The 16,527-nt window shown below is 42.1% G+C and overlaps 1 protein-coding gene across 2 annotated transcripts in view; it reads left to right on the top strand.

Moving 5' to 3' along the window:
• The window catches only part of Rdga (retinal degeneration A), a 66,737-nt gene extending 50,437 nt beyond the window's left edge, over window positions 1-16,300 (top strand). The window contains exons 3-11 of one of the 2 annotated variants that reach the window (XM_076790803.1): window positions 1,168-1,823; window positions 4,631-5,025; window positions 6,436-6,818; window positions 7,820-8,132; window positions 9,061-9,244; window positions 10,587-10,958; window positions 12,108-12,380; window positions 13,165-13,328; window positions 14,794-16,300. In XM_076790803.1, coding sequence (XP_076646918.1) covers window positions 1,168-1,823; window positions 4,631-5,025; window positions 6,436-6,818; window positions 7,820-8,132; window positions 9,061-9,244; window positions 10,587-10,958; window positions 12,108-12,380; window positions 13,165-13,328; window positions 14,794-14,843 — 2,790 coding nt within the window. In that variant the 3' untranslated portion in view covers window positions 14,844-16,300. Of the gene's footprint in view, window positions 1-1,167; window positions 1,824-4,630; window positions 5,026-6,435; window positions 6,819-7,819; window positions 8,133-9,060; window positions 9,245-10,560; window positions 10,959-12,107; window positions 12,381-13,164; window positions 13,329-14,793 lie in introns of those variants that run through there. The other variant, XM_076790804.1, reaches the window with a different exon arrangement.
• The last annotated feature ends 227 nt before the right edge of the window (window positions 16,301-16,527 follow it).

Below are 16,527 nucleotides of genomic sequence, written 5' to 3'. Positions count from 1 at the left end.
GCGAGTTCGCCGTACAATGAAAACAAAACAGAGGAAAAACAACACACGTACGCGAGAGATAGAGGCGAGGGTAGACAAAGACGAGTAAATAGAAGCGGCTGTGACACGAGCCTATAAAACAGACAACACACACGTAAACCGTGTCACGCTTCCGGGAGGCGGAAGTTTACAAACGAATTCCAAGGTTACAAACGAATTTTCTCCAACTATTTACGACAGTATTCTCCCAAATTAGATTCAATCGTAACATGATGCCAACTTCTCACTTGTCACGTTGCACGTCGCGGCTTGCACTGCCGATAAATAGTGAGAAGAATTAAGCTAAAGAAAGAAAAACAATCTGTTTATATCCCAAAAAGGCCAAATTCCATGTGTCCAATAGCTATTCTAAAAATGATTCTTAACCAGTTAGCTGTTGCGACCTCTTTGAAAAATGTGTACCTAAAATGCGTCGCAAAAATTAAACGACGGCGAGTATGCTCGTCGAACACAGAGTATGCGTGGCTGTTATAATGTGGAATTAAGTAATATGGAATATATCTTGATGTCTACAATTCATCTTGACGATTGAAGTTTACGACCGCCTATATTTTAGTTTTCACTACACTTGCAATTGAACACTTTGAACGCCAAACTAGAAACCCGAAAAATTCCATAAAATCGAAGTAAGTTATTTAATGAAATAAAAATTGCAAAAAATTGAATGTACGTTACTGAGTAATCCTCCAGCTTTCTTGCATGTTACAGATCCTAATTAAGTTTAGTACAATGAATATATCAACGTAAAAATTCATTCTAAAACCTGAAATAATAACAAATAATTCCATCAGCCACATATGGCTGACGTGGCGTTCAACGTGTTAAACAGCGAATGTACAAAATGTTGCCATTTCTTCATGACGAGTATACTCGCCGAAAACAACTAACTGCTTAAAAATCACTAGTTTTCTCGTTACGCGAGAAGCTCCGGCAAGAGTTAGAGATTAACAATTTTTAAGAAATGTTGACATCCTTTCTGGAGCGGCTGCGTGTACCGAGGTGTACAAACAATGAATAATGATAAATAGAAAATATAACAAGATCATAAATATCTAACAGACCGGTAATTTTTCTGCTCATTTAAGGGTCTGAAGAGCTTCAATAAAAAAGAAAATTTTCTGCTTCCAGAAACACGGGCCTCGGATGAAGTGCGCAGCGTGCCGCGTGGTGGCGCACGCGGTATGCGCGGTGTCCTTGAACTTCGCTTGCAAATCGAGCTTCCGCGACGTGGGGGTCCGCCAATATCGCGAGCAAACGAACACGCAGCACCACTGGGTCCACCGTAGGTCCCAGAAAGGGAAGTGTTCGAACTGCGGCAAGTCCTTCCAATCGAAGCTGAGCTTCTCCTCGAAGGAGATCGTCGCGGTGAGCTGCAGCTGGTGCAAGATCGCGTACCACAACAAGGAGGCTTGCTTCAGCGTGCAGAAGGTGGGCGAGAACTGCGAGTTAGGCGGGCACGCGTCCATCATCGTGCCGCCATCTTGGATCGTGAAGCTGCCGAGGAAAGGCAGCTTCAAGAGCAGCTTGAGGAAATCGCCGCGGAAGAAGAAGTCCGGCGAGAGTCGACGAAAATCGAAGGAGAAAGAGAAGGAGAAAGAACAGGAGAAGGACCAGGGCAGGCTCTGGGTGGTGAAGCCTATACCCACGCCTACAGTGAAGCCGGTGCTGGTCTTCATCAACCCGAAATCTGGTGGCAATCAGGGCGCGAAGTTGTTGCAGAAGTTCCAGTGGCTCCTCAACCCCAGACAGGTCTTTGATCTGACGCAGGGTGGACCCAGGATGGGGTGAGTTTGCGTTAAAACTTGCTAGAACATTGCCGAGGCCTGTCAATGTGGTGTTCTTCGGCTACGGTGGCGAGCAACGCCGCAAACATTGTGCACTTTCAAACTGAATTTTCTGCTGATTAATATTTTCTGAATTTTCTGTGATTGTATTTGGTAATAGTTCACGACGCTATGCAAATGTGAAATTTCGTGGTCTAAACATTTTATTTTTCATCCATAAATTTGCAACCTGTTATTTCGACAGGTCCAGTAGTAGTATTAAATTAACTGTCCGATCTGAACACAGGATAATTGAAAATTTCTGAAAAATTACGATTTCGGCTTCGTCTTTGAGTTACTAGCAATTAAAAATCCGCCTGAAATGCGGCAACCCGGCCAACAGAGGTGCAGCGGGCGACAGTCACTTAATAACCAAAAAATGAAGCAGAAATCACAATTTTGTTATTCTTCGTTTTCGTGTTATATCGTCATGGAGTACCACCCCTTAAATTTTCCCCCACCCGTAGTCGAACACACCGTATCTCAGTAAGAAAAGTTGAAGAATGTTGTAAGAATGTTTCTGCTCTATATTTTCCAAACATTGTTGAACAGATGTGTTCAGCATTGTAGAACGTCGCGCGAGGCGTCGGGGAATGTTGAGCCACACTTTTTAATTCAGCGGGGTTCGAGTTTCAACGGGGAATTAGGTTAATTGAATGGAAATTGAGTTGAAAATGAATTGGCTGAATGGATTAGGCGAATGGTGTGGCCGGGATATTGGAAAATATGATAAATGAACAAGAGGTTTAATTAAAGTTCCACGGGGCTGGCTCGCAGCCAGGAAGTAGGTGAATAAAGGTGAACAGTTGTCGCTATGGGCATTATCGGAACTTTCACGAGAGAAGTTCACACGGAAGTTAGAGCATTTCGGTCCGCGTTTATGGCCACGTAGACAAACGATCATGAATGTTATACCGCTCCGGGTGTACGGGCAACAGAAGTCGCTTGCTGTTAAATTTGTCTGCAATATGATATTAAATCATAAGGCGGTATCTTGAACGAAACTTTTATCGACATATTTGTAACAGTTTTCTGATCGAAATGACACCAAACACGAGACATTTTGGAGACATCGTACTTACTCGTTGCTCTATTATCCGCATACTTATAACTAGACAGCGGATTTTATGCATTTATGACAAAAATGAGTACGTGTAATTTGAAATAATAAACACGTTAGCAAAACTTAGAAATATTGTTACATTATCTTCAACCTATTAAACATATCCAGAAAGGAAATAAGTGTCTATTTCACTCCTGTTTGTTGCAATTCAAGTAGAAAATTTACATTCTGTGTAAAGCTCCGCTGTCTACTTATAACCCACCGATCAGATTTTAACACTAAGTTTACGGATTCTAATGAGAAAATGACGGATTCTAATATTTTTAATTTACAATTACCGAGATTGTAAAGACGCATCCATGAGAAATTATTCACCGAATTTATTTCTTTGGATATATACTAAAAATTTGATAAATTCTTGTTATTTCTACAAAATAATGTAGAATTGGAATTTCTAGTGGTCCATAAACCTATTGTACACGAGCGAATGTGATCCAAATGGCGTCGTGTTATCATTTCGATCAGAAAAATGTCGCGGGTAGAGTGAAGATTTCTTGAAAAAAAAAATACAATTGAAAGGAATAAAGTTTTGTCACTGAATTGGTAGAGGAGATTCGTACAGGTGATTTCGGATGGTGTAAATAGAGTTTCTGATTTCTCAACATTTTTCATTTCTCGTCAATTCTCGACATAGTGAACAAAGTGAACAAAGTGAAACATTACACTTTTATTTTGAAATTACTTCTTAAGAAGCATAATGCGTCTAATGTAGAATCAGACAATCTACTTCTTTTTTTTTTGCAATAAAATCTGTAGCCGTAGAAAAATTTCTTTCATTTTGTGCGGATGTTGGCTTTATCGTATACAGAACATCCAAAAGTTGCTGAAGATTGGGTGTCCTTTTTTCAGTGGACTCAAAAATTTGGAATTCCTTTGTTAGAGTCCGGAATTTATTTTCTACCGCTAAACTCTTGACACTAAATTCTTGAAGGCTATCCGCAATTTCTAATTCTAACTGTTTCTCCAGTGATAGTTCCTCATTCCGAGAATCTGAAAGTTTTCCACTATTTTCGTGAGAATCATTGTCATATTTTCCAAAAAGTCTGCTTAGAATCTGTTTTGCCATGTTATACATATCTGCCTGAGATGTTAAATAAAAAGATGTATCTTCTGAATCTTTTTTCAGTGGACTCAAAAATTTGGAATTCCTTCGTTAGAGTCCGGAATTTATTTTCTACCGCTAAACTCTTGACACTAAACTCTTGAAGGCTATCTGCAATTTCTAATTCTAACTGTTTCTCCAGCGATAGTTCCTCATTCCGAGAATCTGAAAGTTTTCCACTATTTTCGTGAGAATCATTGTCATATTTTCCAAAAAGTCTGCTTAGAATCTGGAGATTCTGGATTATGCAGATATTTCATAAGGGATACAACAATCTTGTCTCTTCTTTTAGATATTTCTCCTTGAATAACAGCAAGCAACTCATTACTCGATTCAGTATTCAGTTTTTCTGAAGTTTTAAATAAGAATTTACGAGAATTTAAGAATCTGTGTTATAAAATGAATGCGATTCATAAGAATTTTCCTAGACTCAAATTTCCCGAGAAATACTGAAATTCCTCGAGAAATGAGAAATAATCGATTATAAAATTTCTCGAGACGGAGCACTGGGTGTGAATGTAGTCCGTTCGAAATGGGTTTCAGGCTGGAGCTGTTCAAGAAAGTTCCTAATCTCCGAGTGCTGGCATGCGGTGGCGACGGCACCGTCGGCTGGGTGCTATCGGTCCTCGATCAGATCGGTTGTTCTCCGGCGCCGGCGGTCGGAGTGCTTCCTCTTGGGACCGGAAACGATCTGGCGAGAGCCCTGGGTTGGGGCGGCGGTTACACGGACGAGCCGATCGGGAAGATCCTGTCGAACATCGGCGAGAGCGACGCGATCTTGCTGGACAGGTGGCAGCTGATCGTCGAGAAGAACACGGACGCCCAGGGTGACGACGACAACGGCAAGGGCAAAGAGAACCTGCCTCTGAACGTCGTCAATAATTACTTCTCTCTCGGCGTGGATGCTCACATCGCCCTCGAATTCCACGAGGCCCGAGGTCGGTACACCCCCGAACCGTCGCATACCTGCCATACTCTATTCCCTCGATGGTTCCCGTTGCGGCCAGGCTGTACAGTCTCCCGCGAACTCCTTCGAATTAATCGTAAATAATGTAAAGACCCCGGCGCGACTATGGTCGGAAGGGTAACTCGGTTTAACTGTGCCGGGGACAGGCTACGTGAAACTTTGCTCGGGCAATATTTATGGGGGGCGAAATTGTGTTTGTGGATTGATCGGTGCAAAATTAAATACGCTCGCCTATGCGCACTTTCGACCCCCTGCGCTATCGTGTCAGACCACCGATGAAGATTCCCAACAGAATTTGTTAACTAGTCCAGTCAGTAAAATTAGGTTGTTGCGTACGAAACGGTGGACCTTTAATGGTCACGTTGAATAATAAGCATTATTAAAGCATTATCGTTAATATAATATTATTATATAATGCTTATAATATAAGCATTATACGAATTATTCTAAGCATTATTCTGATCAACGAATTCTGTCAGCGAATTGTTTTATTACGGTAGAAACTGGATTTTTCACGTTCTTCGTTTTACGAAATTCTCATCCTCCATTTTGCCTTCCTCGCCGTCGACGAAAAGTGCGTCGACTAATCGATACATTCTGACCCGACGTCGCGCAATGGTCAATATTTTATTGTTCTATGCGCCTATAAAAAGAATACTCGACGGTCGCATTCAGATAAGCTTTATTTAAAAGTAAAATTAGATATCTCGGTAAAAACTGCAGGCAAGATCTTAACACCAGGTGTACGGAGCTCCAGAAGTGACCATTTTGCATTGCGTTGTAACAAAATTGTATTCATTTAGATTTTCGGCCATTTTTATCGTAATAAGTGCTCGAAGAAATCTATTGAACAATTCTTCGCAAGTGCGTCCTTGGACTATTAACCCTTTGCACTCGACTGTCCCCTCTGAGTCACCACTAAAAAGACTGTATTGAAATTCAGAGCAATTCCTGTTATAAATTACTAAATGTTTTTGTGTTTCATACACTGCTAAACTTCCAGATGTAATACGAGTGAACGCACTCGACAAAACACACTGAAATGAATACACAACCAACGAAAATATTCTGCATAAGATGAAACGTCTGAATTTTGGAAAATGGCGTCGAGTGCGAAGAGAAAATACCTGTAAATTTAAAAATTTCTCTTAAATCTAGTGTTAAAAATTAGCTCAGCACCTTAAACGTCTTGTAAGTCTGTAGATTTGCATAGAATTGATTGCAAATTTCATTTGCAACAACCCTATATTAAGGGGCCTTTGCGAGAAAACTGACAGAGTCCGGTTTAATTATAGATCTAACATGTCCCCCACAACGGTATGCCCTAGGACACGCTTCGGGGCGTACTTTAATATTCAGGAGGACCTTTGTATAATTACAGAGGCGCACCCGGAGAGGTTCAACTCGCGGATACGGAACAAAATGTTTTACGGGCAAATGGGCGGAAAGGATCTCGTGTTACGGAAATGGAAGGACCTTTCGGAATACGTGACGCTGGACTGCGACGGCCAGGACCTGACACCGAAATTGAAGGAGCACCGTGTGCACGCCATTGTGTTTCTGAATATTGCCTCGTATGGCGGCGGGACGCATCCCTGGGGCGCTGTCAGTGGCACCAAGGAGCCATCCACGGAGGATGGCCTGATCGAGGTCGTTGGGTTGACCACATATCAGCTTCCACTGCTTCAGGCTGGGGGACACGGCACCTGCATAGCTCAGTGCAGCACGGCCAAGCTCGTTACTACGAAAACCATTCCAATGCAGGTCAATTTTCCTCTCTCTTCTCTGTCAGACAACGTTATACGAAACTAAGTTTTAGTACATCCGTGCGAACGGATAGATTGATCCGGAGGCAATCAATTCAATCGTCCGTAGGCCAAACCGATCAATATATCGCAAATCTTTATGAACAAGAAAAATTGTCTACGTCAGTTGCAAGAAACGCATTCAAATTTCTTTTCTTCTTTAACACGTTGACTGCCATGTCACCCATATGTCGATGACGGAAATATTTGTCCAGGTTTTAAAATGAATTTTTACGTTAATATATTCATTGTACCACATTGTAATTTTTTTCAATTTTTATTTCATTAAATAACTTACTTATGGAATTTTTGAGGTTTCTAGTTTGGCAGTCAAAGTGTTAACCAGTTAACTGTTTCGACCTCTTTGTAAAATGTGTACCTAAATTGAGTCGTAAAAATGAACCGTATAGCTGTTTCGACGAGTATACTCGTCATAACACAAAATATTGCCCTTTCTTCATGACGAGTACACTCGTCAAAAACAGCTGACTGGTTAACGACGAATTTCTTTTCTTCTTCTAACATTTTAAATTGCACCAACTCGTTTTTGTCCATAGCCGCATAAAATCACGCAGTCTGCTGATTAACTAGATCAATTTTCAAGTTTTCTATTTTTCTGCGATAACGCTCGATTGTCATATCGACTGCAAAATAATTCTCCCAAATATCATTGAATGACAAACATCCAGGAAATTTTCGAAAACGAATATACATTATCTCATCGATATCCGCTACTTTTGAAATTGCGGAGTTGATCGATTCGATGAACGAGCGTCTCAATTGTTCCTCATTTGTTACAGAACATCGTTGCGACGTAATAACAAAAAGACAAGCGAGAAATATTGTAGTGTAGCGATTAAACATTCTGAAAGTAGAAGCTGTGCTCATGACATGAAAATTCATCGGACAATGATTCGCCGCGAATCCGTTGAGAGTGAAAGATCACTATGATCGTTCCAGGTCGACGGCGAAGCCTGTCGCCTGCTGCCATCCACCATAAGCATGAAGCTGTTGAACAAAGCGACCATGCTAGCGAAACGACGGAACGCAGGCAGGCCTCCGCAGGACGCGAAGCTCGAGAGATTAAAGTTGCCGGTGATGAAGATCAAGATGACAGACTACGAGCGGTACCATCACGATAAGGACATGCTGAAGAAGTCCGCGGCGATGTGGATCGAGGAGCCGCTGGATCTAGAGGCTACCACGGACCTCGAATCTTTGAGGAAGATCCTGGCGAAGGACCATAACATGGACACTTGTTGCTTCCTCGACCGTGAGTACCTCTGGAAAACACTTTTCCCCGGAACCGTCGCGTTACCGCGGGCTTTATGAATTCATAGCGCGTGCTACCGAGCTTTAAAAAGGGAAATACACATTCCGGGGAACGGCCGTTGCCGTGGAATGGCGTTCAAATGCCCTCGAGTAGGATTAACCCTCCACTTCGGCCGGAAGGGCTGTCAGTGGACTGCTTTATACAAAATAAAAATTGGCTAGATCAACCGTAAGATTAGTACTTCGGCATTTAATCATTTTAATGAATAGCAAGTAACGTACGAAAATCCTCAAATTCTTCGAACGTCTTTGTAGTTTCGTTTTCAAGCAGCCACTTTTATTATAAACGCATAAAATCCTCTGTCTACATACTAAAAAGAATGGTTACTTTGTTCATTTTGTAGGTAAAAATTCTGAAAAAAATTTAACACGTTGCAGACATCCAGGTTTGCATGACAGAATTTTTTACAATTTCTTGGTCGACAATTCCGCTGGTAAATAGTTAAGGAAGATCGAAAGATCCAAAAGTTTCAAATCGATGTTTTTCGTATCTTTGCTGACGCGGTAGTATTATACACCTATAAAAGAATGAGAAATAAGTAAATGTTTAAATGTAAATGTAAAGGCTAGGAGACTGTGCAGAATTATTGTTAATCGATTAAACAAACATTATTTTCGCTTTATTGTACATTGTTGCACGCGTACCAGACGATTCAGCACCGATGGCAATGCTATGAAACTGTTTGTTGCGCGAAACGAGAATGATCGAACCGCATTTGCCACCGATGAAGAATGATTTATGTGTTTTCTATCATCGAACCAGTAAACGTGTAAAATCGATGTCAATGTAGAGAAGCGGATTGGGAGAGTCGTGGGATTAGGGTGGCAGAGGAGATCGTTATAAAAATGGGGCCGAAATCTGTTCGCAGCGTGCACCGCCGAGCGATTCTTCAGGATCGACCGGGCTCAAGAGCAGCTGCATTACGTCACCGACGTGGCTGTGGAGGCGGTGTACGTCCTCGAGGAGAATGCAACCAATCAATCATCCGGGGAGCCCGAACCGGGCAAGGTCTCCGCCAACCAAGAGCCCGAAACCGCTCGTTCCTCGCCTAGGTACTTTACACGTCGCACCTTGAAGCCTCGTTTCTTTATTTTTTTTTTTTTCTTTTTTCATTCACCGACACGTAGTCTCATCGTGATCGTCTCCTCAGTATACGCTGACCCAGAAGTATGTAGAGGAAATTGATCGTGTAATGGATCTGTCGATAAGTCAGTCGCACCCCCCCCCCCCCCTTCAACCCTCTGCGAACGAGGACTTTTTAACATTAGGTTTACGGGACCCGTCAAAATGACGGATTCTACTATTTTTAATTTACGATTATTGAGATTGCAACGATGCAGCCATCAGGAATTATTCAACCAATTTATTTAGAGGACGACTAATAATTTGGATAGACACGTTCTTGTTATGTTTATAAAGTAATGTAAAACGGTCACTCTTGGTACTCCGTAAACCTAATGTTAAAACACAGCCGACTCTTCTTTTACACGATTTTGAAATTACACGGTCCAAGAAACAAACATACGTTTCAAAAAAGGTCCGATAGTTATAGGTCTTATAGTACCCGCCGAGAAGAGTGAAAAATGTCTAATTAACATAACTCCTGAAAGCAATCCTTTCCCTGTAAAATCAACTATCGACTCTTCCAACACTACGACCTTGAAATATTAAAAAGTGACCTTCAGAGAAAATTCTTTCCACCATCGCATGTGTAACTTGTAACCTTGTATAACTTTATCCTGACAATTTCTTTCATACGATAGTGTTATAAGGAATGGGCCACTTAACCTGACCAGCTGATAATAACATTTGATGTTTTTCACAGAGTTCTCAAGGTCACCTTTCCGTTCAAACATTTTCACTTTGCATCGCTCGTTTTCGAACCCGTTGCATTCGTCTTCTACTAGCTGACTACTTGCAACAAGAATCCTAACTCTCTACATAAAGAAAAAGGGATGAAGACGACCTTGAAAACTTGCTTGAAAAGAAAACATAGAAAAAATTAGATACCATCGCGTTCAAGGTCCCTCGAAATAGTATCATCTATGACAAAAATTTAGTCGGTCCACTAAACACAAAAATCATTACGGTGATCTGGACTAGGTCCCGATAAGATTGACCGTGACCTCGAAAACTTGCCTGAAAAGAAGACAGAAAAAAATTTAATACCACCTCCATGACGGTCCTTCGAAATCGTCTGAAAATTGTATAACTGTAGATCGTGTCACATTAGGTGGTCCACCGTGTGTATTTAGGTGAAACCCCATTCGGCTAAGACACCCAGTAGCGGCAAGTGCCTCGTCCGTCCGCCTCACACATTCGTCTGTGTCTCCATGATAATGTAATGGTAATGGAATCGTATCATTAGATTAATAGAAAGAACGTGTAATATAGCGAAGAACGACCAAAGAGAATCGCAGCCATGACAGAAGAGCCGGCGAATGATAACGCAACGGCGCGGGAAGAGGAGCAGCCGGAACCACAGCCGCCGCAGCCGCAGCCGCAGCCGACGTCTTCGGCAACTCCGGAGAACGAAGAAGCACCGCCTAAGAAGCCGGATCCAACGAAGCCGCAGCCCGAAGCCCAACGCTCCTCTTCTAAAGAACCTCAGGGATCGATGAGAACAACAGCCCCCAGCGAGCCGAAGAACGCCAGGAAAGAGGACAACCTACCTGGGGACCCCATGAAGCAAAGCAGTTCCTCGAAATCGATCTCTGCGACCGCTGTAGCACAGTCGCAACACCAGGCACCACTCACTTTCATTAGGTACTAACGGTGCCCCAAACACTGTCCTCTACCAAATCGAGTCATATGCAGTGTCGCCAGATCAGGGGAATACAGATACCCCCTCTCTGCCATTTCCGGGTTAGCTACGACGCAGGCGCGGACGCAACGCGAATCGGGTGCGCGCATCACGTCACGTGACTGGGCCCTGGCGGAAGCGTGGGGATGCTCGCCGCCGGAAAATGGGGAAATGACGTCGTGGAAGGGGAAAGATAGAGTGGGGGACAAGTCTTAATCTGGCGACACTATATGTTCGTATACTTGGTAATTATATATTACCTTCGTCGATTTTTATAACCTTGAAATATATTGCCAAGGTCATCAAAATCGGTGAGGAATCGCTAAAGTAAATTTAATTACCGTTCATTTTTCTCATAAATTCCTTCCCCGCTCATTTTTAACACTCACCTGTCCTTTGTTACTGAAGCCCTGTAACGGTATTCTGTGGGGTCTCTAATGACCCCAGGAAAATTTACTGTGCACTGATTTTTGTATCAGCATTGCAAGACGAACGTGTTCTTTCACTTCTTCTGAACATTTCGGTTTTGTGATCCCAAATTGTGCGACTGAAACTATCTTCATAAATTTTAATCTCAGCGTAGATCCCAGCGTAGCAAATTTATTTCTTTGGATATAAATTATTTAAAATATGGCTACAAATTTGGGTAGACACATTCTCGTTATTTTTATAAAGTAATGTAAAATCGTCACTTTTAGTGATAACACAAAGAATATTAAATAATGTTCTCCGCCAAACATTCCAAGTGCTCGCAAATTGCTGTATGAAGCAGTATACAGTGTTTACTCTATATATGTCCGAAATGTCTAGCCGATATAAGTCCCAGAACTATCCCCACTGTCGAATGATCTCTGATCGCGTGGATCAAAGAATAGGATCTCCTGGCCGATATATGTCCGTGGCTAGACCCGTATTTTGGACATGTATCGAGTAAAGCCTGTAATATTTTGGTTGGGCTCCACAGTAAAATAAGTTAGAATAAGAAATACATAAGTAAGAATTCAAGGTTCCAAATATTGAGGAAGATTGATAAATCATGATGGAAGTAAGGAGGGAAGTGCTGTGGTCTAATCGAAGGATGTATAAAATCAATGCTAATTTGTGTGTTTCAGTCCACGCGATAGGCTTTTCGGTCTAGGTTCCGAGGTCCACAGCTTCAGCACCGGATTGCTCGAGAAAACCAGCGACACTATACTGAAAGCCGCGAAAATCGGTGATCTTGCGGCTTTGAAGGGACACCACGAGAAAGGGTACTCTCTCTTATCCATCGACGCCACTGGACAGACTGCTCTTCACTTGGCTTCGAGGCATGGCCACAGGGATATCATCAGATATCTGATCGCTTGCGCGCCATCGAGCATCCTCGACATGGTTGACAACGACAAGTAAGTCGATTATATATAACGATTATAGTCGTTATAAGCCGAATCCGATAGACAACAAATTCTAACCGATTTTTGCCACGTTGTTTAGCCATCGTTTTAGAATATTGAAAATTTTGTTCAATTATTCAATTTTTTTATAATCGTCTAATTAATTCTGAGAAACTGAACGCTTAAATGCCTTACCTGAATGATCACTCAAATTTTTACACATTTCACGCTCGTCGTTGTTTCATTATACAGTGGTTCAATTTCAGTTCAAGGTCATTTCAAGGGCCCGGTCTTCGTAGATTCGCGATAAGGTAGAGTGGCTACATTACCGACAAAAAATAGTTTCACGTGACTCAAGTTTTCGTCCTTACATAAGAATATCTTGTCGCTGCCCATTCGAAAGAGGAAGGGTTCAATCTAGTGAAAATTATTAATTAAAACGTCACGTGACTATCCCGGGCCCTTAAGGTCACACTATCCGAGGATTGTATCTTCTCGTAAAAACTGAAATGAATAAATGAAGATGCTCCAGGCGACGGCGGTTGGTGGGCAAATCGTGAAACGTTAACTATACCGGAACGAGCCCCATAGTACTCGTTCCGGCCGAAACAGTTGCGAATTCGCGAGTTGTGCGAAACACGGGGATGAGTTTATTGCTTGCGGTCTCAGTTTGCGCGTTAAAGTTTCTCATCGCTGCCGGTAGAATGTGGGTCAAAGGGCAGGGCCTATCTCGTAAACGGGAATCGAATAAGAAGAGACTGCATTTTTCTTTTTTTTTTGTGTTTTCTTATTCCAGAGGTCAGACCGCTCTGCACAAAGCGGCTCAATATAAGCGCCGTTCCATTTGCTGCATGTTAGTGGCGGGCGGCGCTGCTTTAACCGTCAAGGATCGACTCGGCAACACGCCCCGTGATCTTGCTCTGCAAGCAGAGGACCGTGACCTCGCAGCGTATTTATTCAGTGAGTGGTTTTTACTCTCTTCCCCCCACCCCCTACCCACGACGATATTAAAGATAAAACGCCGCTCGTTCGACAGAGGCGAACTATGCGCGCCACCCGGGTCGCTAAGCGTTGCGATTTTAACCCTGCATCGCTCGCATAAGCTATGCGGTCCGCAGGAAATTAACCCTTAGCCCTCCAAACATTTTGTCCTCAACAACTCCAACTGCTACGAGCTCGACAATTTCATTCCGACACCAAAAAAAGGAAAAAAAATTGGAAATGTTTGTGAATTTATTTGTAGTTTCTCCTGTTTCACTGGGTTGCTTTACTCTAATGTAAATAAAACTAGATGGGTAAAACGCATGGGTCTACATGCGAAATAAAAATTCTCCACCTCAGTTGTTACACCGGAGCTCTTGAGAACCGAAAATTTTATTCTGGCACGAAAAAAATTGCAAATTTTTGGAATTCCACACTAACGCTACCGTAGACGTTTCTGGTGCGAGCAATGCAGGGTCAAGGTATTCGCATTATTAAGGTTTTTTCGCCATTTTTAGAGATTTTCAGTCGTGGAAACATTTTGTTCGCGACTAAAAATCATCGTGAGTTTTCGATTTTTTTTTTATCGCATTTTGAATGAAAAGTGAGTAGAATATGCTTCTGCGTATGCTTAGTGTATGTGTAGTGTGTGTTTACTTGGTTTCTTAATTTTAAATTGACGGCGCTAAAGAAATGGTAAGGCGGAGAAGGAATAATGGTCACGATTTTAAACATGCTAAATACATTCTGCATATATGTTAAACATACATTATAAACAAATATTAACTTTTCTATCTAGCTTCCAAATTGTTCGGTTTAAACATATTTTTCCCTATTCAAACGAAGGTTGAAAAACATTGTAGCCTAACCAATAACAAATCGCAAGAAATTAATGAATAACAAACACGTATAACATACTACTCTTCCAGAGGCATTAAAAAACGTAGCAAATTGACACTCGGGACAAAGGATCGTCACTTAACCCTCGTTCCATCAGCTTAATCTGTCCCTGGATGTCAACCTGACACAGTGTTAAAAAATCATAGGAAACAAATTTTACAAATTCTTTGCAAATTCTGAACTCCTTGCCGCGTTATTATAAAATTACTATAAAATAGTTTCAGATCCTCATTTCGATTCTACGTTATTATAAGGCGTTAAAATCACAACCTAAAAAGACGAGGCAAGCCGCCAGACCAAGTTCATTCGCATCATTCACGATCAATTGAACAATATAAAGAACGCATTGTCCATCCGTGAAAATCGTGTTCAATCGACACAGGGGACAGATAAGCGTTGGAAAACCCATCTTCGAAACTCACAGACTAAAAAGGCGCCTCGGACGAAAATGAAAAATCGTTCGTCTCGCGCGTTTAATCCACGCCGCTTCCGCTATTGTTACCCGTCCGTCGGATCGTTAAATCGACGTTGTTCGGTGATATAGGTCAAGAGCAGTTCCAGCTGACAACGGAAGAAATGGAGAACGCCCTCTGACCTACGGCCGTAATTGGCAGGGCCTGAGCGAACCCTGGTTGAACCCTGCACGGATCCGTGGGAGAAGTCCTAGATCGCCGATGATCGTTGTCGATCAGCTCACATTGTGCGATCAGTCCACCGGATCGCGGCCACCAGCGTGATCAAAAGCGAGCGAGCGACACACACAGAGAGAGAGAGAGAGAGAGAGAGAGAGAATGATCGAGAGAGTGAGAGAGAGAGAATGATCGTATGTTTCGATCGTGCGTGAACAACGACTGTCAATGCTACCCCGTCGAGATCGCTTGTGCTGTCAACGATCGACGCGACGCCTGGAGGACAATGGTCATCATGCTTAGCTGCTCGCAGGACAACGATTCTCATGATCTTCTCTGGTGCGACGGAGTTCGTCGTAGGTCGTCGATGCGATCACTATGACAAATTACCTCGTTTCGTTCATTTTCATTGAGTAAATGATACGATGTCATTCAGTCGAAAACGAAGATGAAGACGAAGAAGAAGAAGACGATCGATGGAAGAAGAGGATCCTGTTTGCTCATCCGCGATCACGATCGCGCCGTGTATTCCCGCGGGCTGAAGACGGCGATCCGATACCGAATTAGTGAGACACTAGGATTTAGGGGATCAGATAGATCGGGGTACTCAGTCGTCCGAGACTACCGTTCACGTATTCGTTCTCTCGTGTAAGTTTTATTTTATATTTTTCTACGTTCCATTTCTAGGCGACCTAGCGTTGTAGACTGAGAGAATGGGAGAGAGAGAATGGTTCCCGAATCGATTATGTTCGTTGTAGAGGCCGATTCCGACGTGCTCTCTCAGCAGAGCTTTAGCGTATCGCAGAGAGTTGGACAGAGAGTTTTAGCAGGTTTTAATTGTAATCGTACTGTGGATAGTATTATCATTGAATCTCAGTTATGCGTTAGGCTCGAGGCGGTTGCTTCGACAGTGCTCGTTCCGTGGGCGGGGATCCAGCGCGTTAAGGGTCGGATTAGTGCGGTCGAACGGGGTCGTTGGAGAACGCTAAACCGGGGAAACCGGCTGTCTTCGATTTTAATCGACACGTCGAGTGCTGAACGATTTTTCTAAGTGCGGTTGCATATTGCAGCGACCAGGTTTTTGGGCGATTTTACTCGACACTGGAAGCGCTAAATGTTATTCGAAATATTGTATAAAAATAATGGGGGCACGTTTGGTGAAATATTTATTTCATAGCTTTATGTAAGAGCGTAATTTTAATTATCGCGAAGTAGAGAATCTAGAACGGTGACAATTGTGATTTATAATGTTTAGTGATTCTAGTGTTCATAATTGTAAAGTAGTCCATACTTTGTGCATTTATCTCGTCTTGCACTGTTCACACTAGAAACATTGAATTATCGAAATGATTCGATTTTATTACGTAAATTGCGATGATATTTTTACTGATATTTTAATTCCATCTTCATTTTAGTTTTATTTATCTTGATCTATCTCTATTTTCGTACTGACCATATATATATATATATATATTTCATGCGCCATTATTTTATTCATATTAATTGAACTTTATTTTCTACGAACGAACAAATCTTCGCGAAAGCGATTTTATTTTAATTACAATTCTAATAGTGTTCCAGTGCTAATACCATCAATAATTTTACAAATTTTGTCATTCAATTAATTCTCGTTATTAGACTGCGGATTT

The sequence above is a fragment of the Halictus rubicundus genome, chromosome 7, assembly GCF_050948215.1.
Source record: "Halictus rubicundus isolate RS-2024b chromosome 7, iyHalRubi1_principal, whole genome shotgun sequence".
NCBI lineage: Eukaryota > Metazoa > Arthropoda > Insecta > Hymenoptera > Halictidae > Halictus > Halictus rubicundus.
This window is presented reverse-complemented; position numbering and strand designations above follow the sequence as displayed.